Source organism: Ambystoma mexicanum, chromosome 1p (genome assembly GCF_040938575.1).
Source record: "Ambystoma mexicanum isolate Mex_15411 chromosome 1p, UKY_AmexF1_1, whole genome shotgun sequence".
Classification (NCBI taxonomy): Eukaryota; Metazoa; Chordata; class Amphibia; order Caudata; family Ambystomatidae; genus Ambystoma; species Ambystoma mexicanum.
In genome coordinates this window covers 1050493177-1050509153 of record NC_090921.1, presented here as the reverse complement: position 1 = coordinate 1050509153, position 15977 = coordinate 1050493177, and the positions used below count along the sequence as shown (strand labels likewise).

The 15977-nt window shown below is 44.7% G+C and overlaps 1 protein-coding gene across 1 annotated transcript in view; it reads left to right on the top strand.

The window, feature by feature from the left end:
- Positions 1–15977, top strand: part of SLC9A5 (solute carrier family 9 member A5) — a 1894848-nt gene that overhangs the window by 798151 nt on the left and 1080720 nt on the right. The window contains exon 4 of the mRNA XM_069604452.1: positions 14405–14483. Coding sequence (XP_069460553.1) covers positions 14405–14483 — 79 coding nt within the window. The remainder of the gene's footprint in view (positions 1–14404; positions 14484–15977) is intronic.

The following is a 15977-nucleotide window of genomic DNA, read 5'->3' as shown; positions in this document are numbered from 1 at the left end:
TAGGCGCTTGAAGTTGTTGTTGACTCCGGAAAATAAATGGATGCAGAATCTTGCTCCTTCATTTTCAGTGCATTGCCATAAAGTGGTAAAAGGGAGAATTAGATTTGCCTTAGATATGTGTGAAGATTCAACTGATGAATATGAACTTCTGCAAGTCTGTAGAGCTCACCATTGGTATATTGGACGTGTTGGTGGTTTTGTCACTTGCGAGGGTCTGTGCTTCCGACAGTATGCTTTCCTAAAAAAAATGGACATGTCAAGCAACCGATTACGAAAACATTATCCTTCTTTTGAAGGGCACTATGGCATTGTTTTCCATGGTCATAATTACTTCATTTGAGGCTCCATAAACCAGGGACAGATCTATAGTAAAATGTGTTATAGTTAAATTGTAATACAAACTGGTAAATATGCAAACTTTAGTAAGACACATTTATACCGGAAGTACCAATCCATTCATGAAGTTACCTTTCCAGGACCCCACCACCTGAAGCTAATTCATCATCCGAGACTCACCTGCGGAAGCGTGTGCATCAATAGAGTTGGAATTGCATTTGGAAGCAATTTACGAAACATTCTGGGTCAACGCTATTTTGTGTACTTCGATTGGTCGTACATATCCTCGGTAAAGTGCAGGCTGCAAAAGCAGAATCGATTGGCCCTCAAGTCTCCAAAGATAGCCTGGGCTCTACTATCAATCTCGTCTACCGCAAAACCACAATATCAAACCCATCTTCTTATTAAATCAATATCCTTCGGCAATATATGCAGGATTGTGCCCTGACGTTTGACATGGCTCCTAGAATGGCAACCCAAAACCATACAAGCAGGCATTCTTAAAAAATCTATAAGATCTGTATAAAAAAAGTATAAATAATTACAAAGAAATTGTACTCTTTGCATGAGATTGATGGAATTATATCACAGCTTTCTATGCAATGTTTGTTTTGGGCAAAGAAGCAAAACATGTGTGGCGTAGTCAAATATACACTGGGATAACTTTCATACAGAAATAATTTATATGACGCAAATCATAACGTGTTACTCATCTGTTGAATGTACTTTCATGCATCACAAGGAAACATGCTTATAGACATGGTCCAAGAAAGATGCGATCCTATTGCAATGGACATTGTTGAAATGTGCTCTAGATCGAAATCAAAACACTTGAAACATTAGACAATGGTAAAGTCATTCAGATCAATGAACATTACACTCCTGGGTACATTTGGACGAAATAGATAGACAATTTGAGATCAGAAATAGATGAATATAGAGAAGGTAATAGGTGACCTGCCCTTACCTTGACTAACAAACAATTAAATTCAGCAAGCAGGGGAGTTAGTAGCAGGAGAACAGGTAGCACACTCAATAGTTGACTTCCAGTGCTCCAAGATGTTCTCCGGATAAATATCAAGGGGTTTATAAAGGATTAGTAAAGTGGATGTGTGTGTGAATGAGTGCGATGTATGTCTATTGTGGGGACCCCTAGAGAGGAGCCTGGAGACACTGGGTCTGGGAAGGCCATGGCCATTTATAATGGCGGGGGGATACATTGTTGCAGACGAGGTGAGCGTAAAAGGGCACCAACTATTCTTTCATGTCCCTCATAGACAAGTGAGCGTGTCCTTGATTCATTGAAAAATTGAAACAACTATTCATAAAAGCTCTTTTGTATTTTATTTTGTTGCTGATGTTGATGGCACGAATACACTACAAATTGTATACTTCGGGTTGCAGCACAGTGTGGGAAAATCCCTGTACTGTCCACTGTCACTGGGGAATTTGGTGCGAATGGCTCCAACGACACAGGCGGTTGTTACTTGTAGAATGCGGAATCCAAGCCTCCCATAAAGCCACCATGTAATTGAACAGTAGGCCACCAGCCTGTACCACCTGTGGAAGAGAAACACACATACTGTATTTAATTGAACCTGATAAGTCTACAAACCTTACTTGAAAATGCACCCTGTATCCTATGGTATAGTTGCCCGCACAAATGTTACTTCATGGATCATTCAACTTGGGCTTTGAAGTGTAGACACATTACAAAAGTGAACAGCCATGCAATCCATAGTGTTTGGGGCACAGAGAAATATTGGTTTAGTTGATTGTGAAAGACACATAAAATGAACACTGATTTCCCCAAAGCGCGAGAAATGTATTCAATGGGCAGACTACATTCATTTGGCAGTGATAGATCAAGGTTACGACAATATAGGAGACAAACATAAAATGTTAGTGGCCTCACTAGTCAAAAAGACAACACATCTAGAGCATACTTACCCGTTAATTGGATAGCGAAGGCGAACTGTTGCGCGAAGTTCATGCATAAGCACCATCATAATCCTCAACACGGACCTTGTTAGGCAGGCTACCATGAAGTCATGCAACTCGGTAACGCATTGCAGTGCTGTCTTCTTCCGATATGTAGGCCAAGCATCCAGAGTTTTCTCGGCAGCAGCAGTTCTCCTCCTCGGTTGGCATGACCTCGCACCGATTGCAGGTCACCAGCTGGAAACGTCTTCAATGCGCCTAGGCTCTGCCTCAGGATGCAGTGATTCGTCTTCCCAAATGTCATCCAATGCCCCATCGTTTCCACATCTTTCTCTATTAAGAAATTCTGCCTCAGAATACTCTGGCTTGTACTGGTAGGGCTGTATTGTTGCCATTATACAACAACATTGAAGTCAATAGTAATGCTAGAATAAGTATCTGTTTGCAAGTGCTCCGTACAACGAAGGTAGCTGAACACAGCAGAAACGAGTCAGAGGCTATACAAAAAAAACAGTGGAACGATTGAAAAAGCAACTCTGATGTTGTCTAATGAGAAACGGTCTGTTTATTCTTATTGTGGAAAGGGGAGTCCTGCCATTTCCATGGAGACACGTCATTATCTGGCGCACAGAGAACGTTGACATGAGATGTGCATTTGCATTGGGAAATGGGCCGCACGCGTCTAGTGATGTCAGCTTCAGAAACAGGTGATATTATTTAGTGCCGCGAGGGCACTTGAACTTAGGCCGATTGATCCACGGATAAGATTAGCACGAAAAGGCTGCGCCCGCCCATTGATTTTGCATGTGTAAAAGTGCGGGAAACTAAGGTAAGGTGCATAAGAAATGTTTTTTCGATCAATCACAGTTTGCTTAAAACCACATGCCCGAACGCTCGCAACAGTAACATTTTTTAGTGCACTATTCCTAAAATTCATAATTATTCTGAAGTCTTATCTTCAAAATGACCTATGGTTCTACCACTACCAACCATGATTCAGAACCACATATAGCTAATGATGTTTGGTTTGTGTATTTTAGTAAGCTATATGCATTTAATGACAAGTATGATATCCCGCCCCAACTGGCATGAGTTGGCCCATGGACCCCGATAGAATTTAGCACAAAAAAAAATAATAATAGCTTCACAAAAGAAGTGCAAGCCACCTGGGATAGATATGATCCCTATAGACCTTTGTAAAGAAGAGCCAACAATATTAACTCCTATTCTCATTTGGTTGTTTAATCATTTTAACAAGATCGATTATGTACCCACATGTTGGCAGCAGGCAGAAATCGACCCTATAAATAAGAAAGGAGATAAGATAATTCCCGCAAATTAGACCTGTCAGTCTTATCGATGGTCTGTCAAAGGTTTATGGGAAACATCAGGAACACTCCTAGAGAGATATAGGCACAGTTGATTAGGCCTTCTCTCTCATTTTGATACAAAGTAAATATGTAACCCTGATGAGGGAACACCTATTTCTACTATTTATATATTTTAAATTCTATAGGAAATGTTTATTGATGTTAAGAACCCCTTAGAAATTATCAGCCCTATTCAGCAGCTTTATGAGAACACCATGGAAGTTGTTAGGAGCAAACGGGATGGAGCAAGAACGAATCATTTTCCTGTTAAAAATTGTTTACAACCGTGTTGTGTCCTTGCCCCAATACTTTTTCTTCTCTACATTAATGACCTGCTATTGAGAATCTTCAAGCTAAATGCCATTGCTCCTTTAATTGCCAACCGTAAACTCTGCATACTTATGTATGCTGATTATACAGTTCTCATTTTCAAGACTAAAATGGGCACACAAAAGTAGTTGGAGGTTTTAAACGAAATTTTTTTAAAGAATGAAGGCTCCAGATAATTCTTTCAAAAACAATGGTAAAGGTCTGTCACCCATCCCCCAAAATAAGAGCAGACGTTTCAATGTTGTCTTGTTCCCTGTCCATCCCCAATCTACACATCCCCCTCATCGCCTTATCCCCTCATTTATGTTAAGGCACTTGCACACTTCGAATTATCTCAAGACCTAGTAGTAACCTTCCTGTTGTCTTGATTCTCTGTCCATCCCCAACCTACACTTTCCCCTCCTCCCTCATTCCCCTCTTTTTTGTTACTGCACTTGCACGGTCCAAATTGTCTAGTAGGAACGTTATTGTTTTGTCTTTCATCCCTGTTCCTCCCCGACCTACAGTTTTACTGCACTTGCACAATCAGAATGTCTCAAGACCTAGGGGAGGGTGCTGTTGCTCCGAAGCAAGATGGCCGCCTAAGTGCTGAGCTCCGGACTGGGAGAGCGCACAAACCCTGAAAAATCCTTCCAAATACAGGCAGTCTATTCCGTACTGCTGTGGCCGTTGGGGGAACACCTCCGTTGCAGCTCCACAGACTTTTGACCCTGGCGGGTCCCTGAGAGCTAAGCTGCAGCTGCCGCGTGCGCTGGGATTGCGGGTGCCTGGCTTGCCCCGCGCCGCGACTCCAGCAACCGTGGCTCTCCCTTCCACCAGAGGACAAGGCGTTGTGGGTCTTGGTGGGGGAGGGGCGTCCAAGCCCATGGAGTGCACCGGGCTACTGTGACCCAGGGGAGATCACCCTGCGTTCCCCCTGCCGTACTATTGCGGCGGGCCTGACTGATCCTCACCCGGAGCTACAGCCAACTCCCCCACCGACTCGGACAGTGTCCGAAATCACCAGGACCTCCCGCTCCCTGGACCTCACGCTGCGCGGGACGGAGCCATTGCCGCGGACCCCCTGCGCCTGTACACTGCTCGCCTGCCCCCCCTTCCGCTGCCCCCTCCTTGAAGAACTCTGGATGCCAGCCACGCAATTCTTTAATAGCGCCAAACTTTCTGGACGGTCGGCACAGCCCTGGAAGTGGACATGGGCCAACCCTGATCATCTGAATCTTTCCCGCCTACAACTGACCTCAGTGAGCACATTGTCTGCAATTTGACTCTCACCAGACCAATCCTAGGAGATCCCAACTGATACTGGTGCGAACACAGATTGATCTCCTACGGGACATCCCCATCTGCACTGATCCCGAGTAGAGTCAGTCCTGAAGCCCCAATACAGTGATACACCCCTACAGGCGCTGGAGGTGCTCTGGGAGCGTAGCTGAATCGGGGGTGGCTACATAGACGCAGAGTCCAGTGGAGCTTCGCCACCATCTTCCTGGCTGCCTCAGGTTGGGCAATAATTACCTAAGAGATCTAATACCTCTGGTCACTCACGCCTCTGTCGGTTCCTGGAACCTTGCTCTCGCCATAACCATGACCAAGGGGGCTGGTGCAGGAAAAAAACAAAGTTCGCTGAATATGTTTACTAAGACTCCATCCAAACCGGCGGCTGAGGCCCCGGAGGAAGCACCTACCACCTCAACATCTTCAGCCCCGGATGACTTGCAGAAGATGCTGGAATACATGCGTGAAGGTTTCGCTACACTACATACCAAACTGGACAATATGAATGGCACCATCTCTTCCATAAAAGCCCATATCGAAAAAACAGACGGCTGGGTTGCCGAAATCGAAACAAGGGTTGGGGCTGCTGAGGATGACCTGGGCTCCCTTCGTGCCGCAGTCTCCACACTCACCAGTCGAGTTTCAGCAGTGGAAAAGAAAAACGATGACCTCGAATCCCGCTCTAGACGGAATAATCTGCGCATTGTCGGTGTACCCGAGGACATTATCAAAGAACCCATGGAGGACTACGTGGAACGCATTCTTTTAACACTCCTAGATACACCGAAACTCTCTGCAATTTGCAGTTGAAAGGGCACATTGCTCCCTGACCGCAAAATCCAGACCGGGGGCACCTCCGCGCCCCATTATAGCCAGAATCTTAAATTTCCGGGACCATGATGCCCTCCTGCGGGCAGCCAGTGTTAAGGGGGAGTTGCTTCTTGGGTCGGCAAGGATTCATCTCTACCCGGATTTCTCCGTCGCTGTGCAGCAAGAACGCAAAACCTTTCTGGCTGTAAAAAAGAGACTCCGAGACTTGGGAGTTAAATACTCTATGCTATTCCCCGCAAAGTTAAGGATCGAATATTCTAACCAAACTTTCTTCTTCACAATTCCAGAAGAGGCATCAAAATGTATTGACGAACACTTCCCTGGCTGATCCCTCATCGCTGCGACGATCTCCACGTTGATTTGTTGGTTCTGATCGAGCCTATGCCATTAATGGGCTCGTCGGCTGCAGTGCTCTCAGTGACAGCCACACTTCAAAGGAAGTGCATTCGTTGTTAGTTCTGTTCTTTGTTGCCCCATTGATCCTCCACAATGTGGCCCCCGTCTGCCACACAGACTCATTGTGTTTAGAAACGATTGATGTCCTAATAAGCCCCTAGTTTGTAACAATTATCCTATACCGACACACAGGCCTCCGGTTGTTGGATGCTGGGGTCCTGGTTATACCCACAGCCACACTGGGCTATTATCATGTTTCCGCGGGAGTGCACTGACGGCCTATGGTTACTTCCCTTTGTCCGCAGTTGTCTTATCTCTCTTAAACCATGGGCCTTCTGCACCTTCGTGCCTATGCTGAACACTCTGATTGATAGTGCTGTATTACAAAAACTCCTCACACTCTCCCCAGTCCGTTGCGCCATTGCCAGGCCAGCTAACAGGCCCGCAGGTGCAGATGCCGAGAAGTTTGCTGTTGTTATGGTCTTGTTTGGGTATCATCCCTCTGGTTGGGGGAGGGATGTGGGTGGGGAGGATGGGACGTTATGTTTAAAAAAGTCTTGACAACCACCAGAGGTGCCACGTGCACCATGGAAGTACATCACAAACTCATAGATAGGGGTCCACATTCCACCAGATCGATTGATTCCTTGTCACTGTTAACCAATGCACAGAAACTCAATCATTACCCCTACACGAATGGCAAATAACGATTTGACCTTTATGAGCTGGAATGTTCGGGGATTGGGTAACCACAAAAAGATGCGGCAGATACAGTTATATGCTGAACGCCACGGGGTTAAAATTCTGTGCCTACAGGAGACCCATGTCCGCTCTGAACAATGTGAATGATTTGCTAAACAGTGGGGACTCCAGAGGTATTACACTAACTATTCCACCCAAAGCCGAGGTACCCTTACTTTAATACACAGGAATCTGAAGTTCGCATGTAGCCACTCGCGGATAGTCCCGCTTGGTAGATATGTATTAATCATCGCAAACTGCAAAACCAGGAGGTAGCCATCTTGAACATATATGGCCCGAACATCGATGGTCCTGACTTCTACCTACACCTAGCCTCTGTCCTGGAGAGTTACCCCCTGGTCCTGATTATATGGGGAGGGGATTTCAACACGATATTGGATGTCACCCTAGACAGGACGGGCTCTAGACCTCGCTAACTCTCCAGAGCAGCCTACACCATTCTTACAATGCTCCCTCAACTAGCGGTGGTAGATGCCTGGCGACTAATGAACCCCAACTCTTGCACGTACTCCTACTATTCCTCCGTCCACGATTCACATTCTAGAATAGACAGATGGCTCATATCTGACATACTGGTCAGATGCCTATCCCACCTAGCGATCCTCCCCAGAACACTATCAGACCACTCACCAGTACTCATCTCGTTGAACTGGGGTCCGGACGCTGATAAAACGAGACAGTGGAGGATGAGACCCCACGCGCTGCTTGATCAGGTCTTTGCCACTGAACTCGAATCCTCCATCAAAGAATTCTTTGAGATCAACACAAACTCTGTGGCAACGCATGCCACCCTCTGGGAATCCTTCAAAGCCTACGTGAGGGGCATCGCCATCTCCAAGGGGTGTGGTATTCTGAAAGGAATCTGTGATGACATCGCCGTCAGCGAATCAACCCTGGCTGACCTTGAGACCCAGTACGCTCAAGATCACTCCTCGGCCACTCTAGCAGCAATGGGGCTGGAACTGGACAGGTGCGCAGCCTTGCAGTACGAGAAGTTAAATTCCTGGACAGCCCCCAATCGGTGAGGAAATATGGTGAGGGTGAGCGGCCGGGCCGTGTGCTAGCCAGGCAGCTACGCCGGGAATTCGGAGCCCCAACATTCCGGCTATAGAGAGGCCCGATGGCTCACTGGCTACCGCACCACAAGACATCAACTCTGAATTCCTATCGTTTTATACTTCCCTGTATTCGGAAGTGGATGGTCCCCATGTATCAGAAATAGTCACCTATTTAGAAAATCTTCCTCTCTCAGTCCTTTCTGCTTATGCCAGCATCTCCCTGGAGAGGCCTTTTACTCCTGAGGAACTCACTGAGGCCATTGAGTCGCTGACATCGGGGAAGGCCCCCTGTCTGGATGGTCTCCCCATGGACATTTATAAGCAATACAAATCTCACCTGGTCCCACACTTACTGGCCCTATGGGATGAGTCGTGCGAACAGGGCATACTCCCCCCCCTCTCTACGCGAGGTATTGATAACAGTTCTCCTCAAACCTGGCAAGCCCCCTACCCAGTGCAGCTCATACCATCCCCTGTCGTTGATTAACTGTGACATTAAAATATACGCTAAACTACTGGCAAATCGCTTGGCCACTTACATGCCTCACATCATCCACCCTGACCAGGCGGGATTTGTCCCGGGAAGGTCCACATCCCTGAATCTAAGAAGGCTCTTTAACGTGATCAGTAGGATCAACCAGACTACACAGGCGGTAGCAGCCGCTTTGGACATGCAAAAAGCATTTGACTCGGTCTCGTGGAAATACTTATGGCGAGTACTCGAGAAATGTAAATTTGGCCCTAACTTCCGGACCTGGGTTAAGCTACTCTACACCGCCCCCTTAGCTAGAGTTCGCACGGAGGACAGGTGCTCCACCCCTTTCTAGATAGCCAGAGGGACACGTTAGGGATGCCCGTTCTCCCTGTTAATCCCTGTTAATTTTCACCATAGCCATGGAACCCTTTGCCGACATGATTCGCTAGTCGCACTCCCACAGAGGCTTGCGCACAGCAAGCCAATCCGATATAGTTTCCTTGTACGCCAATGATGCTCTCCTGTACATCCGCTCCCCAGAAACCAATCTCACCCCCATTCTGACCGTTGTTGCCCGATTTGGAGACATATCTGGCCTGAAAGTAAATAGTTCCAAGTCTGCACTATTCCCACTCACAGACTCCACACAACCCCCTTCTGATTTAGGGGGATTCACTTGGTCTCAATCTAGCATCACTTACCTCGGGGTGGTAGTTTCCGTCACACGGCGAAGCTCCGCAAGGACAATTAGCAGAATTACCTAACAAACTTGGCTACTAAAACTACCAGCTGGAGTAGTCTCCCCATTTCACTAGCGGGGAAGATTGGAGTACTTAAAATGGTAGTGTTGCCTCAACTCCTCTATCGATTCACCAATCTTCCTATATGGCCAGGTGACGAATTCTTCAAATCGCTACGTCGCATAAGTAACACCTCTCTCTGGCATTCGCGCGCAGTCCGCCTCAAGCTTACTAAGCTGACCACCCCTAAAGAATTGGGTGGGTTTGGCGCCCCAGACTTTATTAGATACTGGGTGGTGGCCCAATCTCAGTTTACCTCCTACTGGTTTAATACCATGGATACCCCCCTCCCCCACATGTTCGGTTGGAGAAACTAACCGAGTGATTGGCTCCCTTATCCTCAAACCAGTTTCACCAGACCCAGACTCAATAAACCCTGTGGGTTAGCACATCCTTAGCACTTGCCAAATTCTGGGCAATGGTCGATACACCTCATCCATTCCATGGTGACCTGCCACTATGGAACTTCTTCCCCGATGTCTGTCATGATGCCTACCCCCGGGCATCCGGACCAAGCCCATCAGCCCCGGGAGCAGGCATCCAGATATTTATTAAAAACCCAGCAGCCCCGGCTAGGGGCTGTCTGGGTTCAGTCCTGGCGCCTTAGGCACCAGGCTCATAATAGAAATCAGTCCTGGCGCAATAGGCGCCAGGCTCATAGACATTACTTACCTCATGCAGACCATGCTACAACTGAATCCAAGCCAATGTGAGGCTTGGATGGGACTATTTTGTTACAGGGACTATTTTTTACTCGGGTGTGGTTCTGGGGAACTTCTTACCTGGAACTACTTTGGAGGCTATTTAAACCATGCCCGATCAGCAACACACGCTTCGGTTATTCTTCATCCAGCAGCGTAACGCTCACCGTGCCTGCAGTCAGCATCCAATCTTCAGCCACGCCCGTCTCAAATCCAGAGCTCCTAGCAAAAGAGGAAAGAAGAAGGAAAGGTTAGAACACCAACATTATTTCAATCCTTACCTGATTCCGGATCCATCACGTCTTCGAACTTGAAAGGACATTATTTCTGCACACGCCGCATCGCCAGCTGCTGCGCCGCGCCTTACTCGCCAGTCCTCACAGCATTTTTCGATCCGGCGCTGCCTCCATCATTTTCTTCGCCAAACTCCAGCACCTGGGGGAAAACAAAAGAAACAACAAGGTGAGCCAAGAGAGCCGACAAATACAATCTCTTACCACCATAGGCTTACCTGATTTACCACCGCAGGCATTACCCTTTAATACGCCTCATCTTCATTTGCCGCACCTATAAATGGAGAAAACAACAAGTTAAACTCATGCAACTTTTCCCGGACAGTGTTGGGTAATACAGACACTTACCTGAACGCCATCAGCTGCCTCCAGGCAATATTCTTTTGAACCAGTTGCAATTCAACAAGGGAATGGAACAAGAGTGACCATCGGACATATTGAACTCTTTGAACTTTATAAACCCCGGAGTCAATATTCCTCCGGAACTCCTCCAGCACCTTCAAACCAGTGAAGTAACTGGTATCTACGCGCCCCGGCATGCCATGCAGGATGGAGAGCTCATCATTTAAAAACATAAGGTGAGGTTACTAAAAGGGGATATCGGAGGTGACAAGAGGGGAGAACGAGAACAGTGGGAGGGGGCCATCACTAAAATCCACCGGTGGCTAAATCCCTTTTTCCACTTGCAGGAGAATACTTCTACGGATCAAGCAGACGAGATTAGGCGGGCCAGTCCAGACAGTCATCTCGGCACTACGCATCACGTTGGTGGAGACCGCAGCTGTCCGGGTCCAATCTACGCCCCTGTGGGAAACAGGTGAGTGTCCCACACGTCCCATAATCCATGGTATCTCGCTGGGCTGATGCTAGCTTCCGGACACTCCGTGATGCCTATGTACAGGGAAACTTCCTTGAGTGGACTGATTTCCCTCTCTCCCTCAAACGTAAGCCTTTGGCATGGCTACAATACTCCTCTCTCCAGAAGAACCTCAAAGCCAGATACCCCGATTTCCCCACGCTACCACCTGACAAACCAATAGTTGCGGAACTCTGTTCCTTTGACTCCTTCAAAGGGAAGGTGTCAAGGCTTTATTCCCTATTGCAGACTGGAGCTGCCCCCTCCTTCATTAAACTGAAACGCAGGTGGGAGGAAGAACTGGAGGTCGAGATTACCGACGAACGGTGGTCCCGAATGTGTGCTCGCACCCATGATGTGTCCTATAACTCTAAATTCAAGGTAATACAATTTAAGTTGCTACACAGATATCATCATACACTAAAGAGATTACACCATATGTCTCGTGAATTTTCTCCCAATTGCCCCAGCTGTGGTACCGATCAAGCGTTTCATATTCACATGCTTTGGAGTTGCCCTCATCTGACCCAATTTTGGTCCGGCATCTGTTCCACATTAACGGATATACTAGAGCACACTATTGTCCCCATCCCAGTGTGTTGTCTGTTCCACGACTTCCCTCATTTGGGGCGCGATTCCTGGCGGGACTATGTATGGTGTTGGCGGTGCGATGCATATTGATGTGTTGGCTCCGCCCTAGGGCACCCACCTATGCACAGTGGCTCAGGACAATCACTTGGGCGCATGACACTGAAGAGGCCTGGAGTGCAATGCAACATCCACATTCGAGGCCAAGAGATATTTGGCAAAAGTTCTGCGATTACATGTCCGCCATGACTTCACCCTCGAACTCTGATTCCTCCTCCCCCGGTTGTTCCCCGTAACTGTATAGCTCTGTGAAATGTGTCTCCTTTGTCTCAGTTGCCAATACCATGGCCAGAACCTGTCGCTGGTGCTTTGTACAGAATCCTTACAGTTTACTGCAGAATATGTATTGTACTTAATGTATGCTGATGTTGCGCTGTGACTACCTCTGTTTGTTGGTGTCTTGTCAAGTCAAAAAATAAAGGTTTAACAAAAACAAAATTCTCAAGACCTACTAGGAACGTTATTGTTTCGTTTTTTTCTTCCCTGTACCTCCCCCCTTGTCTTGATGCGCCTTGAACATCATTTTGCTGTAAATGTGCATTATAAATACCCAATAAATAAAATGGAATAAAATAGATTGACAGAGATTGCCGTCAGCAAGAATCTTTTTATGACTACCGGGAGGTGACATTTCAAAAGTATGGAAAATAGGCCACCCTAAACAAGTGAACCCATTTTAAAAAGACACACAGGTGTAATAGGCACATTGAATCTGCAGATCAGTAATCTGCTCCTGTTAACTGTACTGGAAGTATGCAAGGCGCAAGCGCAATCTGCCCTGTATGGCAGTGAAGTTTGGGGCAATTCCCACCATAACTACAGTGGAAAATAAATGCATTAACAAAATCCTTTGTTTACCCAATAGTACAATCAACGGTTCCAGTACAATACAATTTGAGTCCCTTTTCTCTTCTGGCTTCGCTTAAATAAATCAAGCCACCTGCAACATAACAAGAAGCTTTGGGGCGTTGCCCAGCATTAAGGTGAGAAAGCTTGGAAGTGGTATAAGCATATAGATACCTTATTGACCCAAATAGGGTCTTCACAACTACTGATCAAAGATGTTGTAGTTGCTGAGGAGATTATCAGTGTTTTGTACCTAGAGACCCTGAAATTCGATTCACTGAACCAAACAAGATTCCTGTGCCATCTGCCATTTCAAACCAATATAACCCCCAAATCGTTTCATGTCTCCAACCATTCCCCAGGCACTTTATGTAAAATTCAGGTTGAACACCATCCCTGTAGCAGGGCTAATCAGTAGATGGAGCCCTGACTCTACACAGTTTTGCTTTTTGTCCCATGAAAATGGAGACCAATATACATGTACTTTTAATCTGTACAAAATATATAAAACTGAGAGGTGGCTTTCTACTATTTTTCTTAAATTCCAGATAAGCCTGATAACCGATGCATATTTTTTGTGTAAAATGGCCTGTTATGAGGATGTGCTGTTTGCGTGTTTTAATCTTTTTAACTAAGGCATGATGGATTAGTGCTAAAAATCAAGGTAAATGTAAAATGGCGAAGGAATGATTGTTTTAGATCGTCCCGGTTTTAGCGATCACATTTTTTGGGGGGCTTCTATTAATGCAATGTTATCTATTTTTTAAGCTTTTATGTAACCAGCTGAAAGAATTGTGTAAGATTAGATGAAAGGCATCTCTTTATGTAGTTCATTTTATTAAACTGATTGCATGTAATGGAAGACATTTTTTATGAGTTGGGGTGGAGTACTATATAAGATTTAGTGAAGTTTACATTGTTGTATAAGAAATTTGATGCAATAAATTATACATTTATCGTTCTCTCTCGAGACAAAAGTTGATCTGAATCTGCATTCTTTGCCATCTGGATTCATAGATCTAAGCAAATGAAAACAATAGGGACTGTCTACATTTTATATATTTAAAGCATTTATATTACTTCTCTAACTCCATTATACATGATTGTGTATATTCGTTGGAATATTGGATGAACAAATAGCCTTAAGGTTTCAAGTTAATTTGTCATTTTGATTTTTCTTTTAACATGAAATTAACATATTTATTATAAGTATATTTTTTATGATGTACGTTTAATAGAATTAAAGTTTTACTAAATGAACTGTTTTGGTGATGGTGAACAAGGCTTTACAATTAATTTTAAAGATGTTAAAGAACGCATGGCATTTTACTGCTGTTCCTTTTTTGCATTTGCTTTTGTGCATTTAACTGCAACAGCATACGCTGTCTGGCCTCTTTTTATACTATGTCCGATTTTCTCTATGTGCATGTAAACCAAGTAATGAATACATTCTTTCTTTACAATGGTTCATTTTGTTTTGTCTCAGGTTTTATACAAAGTGTTCAATTCCTTTGTAGAGATGGGGCCTCACAATGTACTTGCCACTGACTATGTGAAAGGAATTGGTAAGTACGTTAAATATTAAGTGATTGAAATGTATTGTCCTTGATAATTAAAGCAACTAATTAAGCTTGCCATTCAGATCCAATGCTAGCTTCGTAGTTCTAAGGATGGCAGTGCTTGCGAAAGAGAAAATCATGCATCATGAAAACAGTGGAAACAAACCTTTAATCAGAGCAAATGTCAGAACTTAGAAAGAATGTTATTCTCTGTTCATTTGTAACATTTGTTGTGCATTATTACTCAGACAAAGGTGCAGTTTGTTTTTGTGAAAAGCAAGTGAAAAACAAGAGCATTAAATCATTTCAACTAAGCAGAGACCAGTATGCCCTGTGCTATAATAGATTCTTATGTACATGTACTTTTAAAATATATTTTTGGGGCATCAGTTCACTTACTTTTAGAGTTTCTTTCGTGGAAACAAGGCAGCAGGGGTCTGCAATCTGGTCCCTCTAATGAATCCCACTGGCTAGACATCAGAAATGCATGTGTCCTCTCTCCCGGGACATCAGCAGAACATTCAGCTGCTCCATGGAACCAACTCCAACCATTTGCAATCTGGTTCTCTCCCTCAGCACTTGACCGTATGTGAATGTCCTCTCCAGGATGGCTCCTTTCTTTCTTCTTTGATAATCGATACATCTCCATATAGGATCCCTGGTATTCTTCTTGGCCCCTCTGTCTTTCCGCCCTTGATATTTCCCAAATACCTTCTTTTCTGCATCAGGTAGGCCTTTTTAAAGTGTATTACAATTCCCTTTTTGGATATTCCTGATTAACTTATTTTCTGTTCTTTCTCTATTTTGATTGGATTCTCAGATTTTATGAGAGTTCAACAAACTATGCCGCAGCCTCTGATTTTCCAAGAGCGTGATAATCTTTAAGGATGTGAAGATTCTTGTTAACTCCCCTTTACTGGAGAAGAGATTACATGTTCCCTTTTGTCCCATTAACATTACATAACCCAGAGGATAAATGGGTAGAAAATGTAGGAGGTTAGAAAGTGTTATTTGTAATAAACTATCTTCAAATGAACAGAATTACAATTTTTAAAGCAAGCTGTTTTCTAATATTACAATTAATTTTGGCTAGGACAAACAAGTTTAGTTATCAAAGTATTGCTTTACTTAGTAAAATATGGAGGAATCGCTATTAACCTAGCATATGTTGAAAGTTCTCCTCCTGTAACTCAATATCATTTCTTCAGTTTTTCTCTAGCTGTAAAGTTTGAGATGTTATGCAGCTTTTTAAATAGGATTTCACCTTAAATTTAAGTGTCTATTCCAAAATGGCTTGCATTTTTGGTGCCTGGGAACTGGATGAAATGCACACCAAATGCACATGTCACATCCGGTTTCTTTGAAGATAAGTTTCATATTAATTCCCTTGCTAATAAAACTCCTCCACTTCAAGGTTGTAATAAAAACCTTTTTAAGCCTTAAGAATAGCAACATTATGGGTTTTCCAGAATATGAAAAGGAATGGTTGATAAGTCGCAT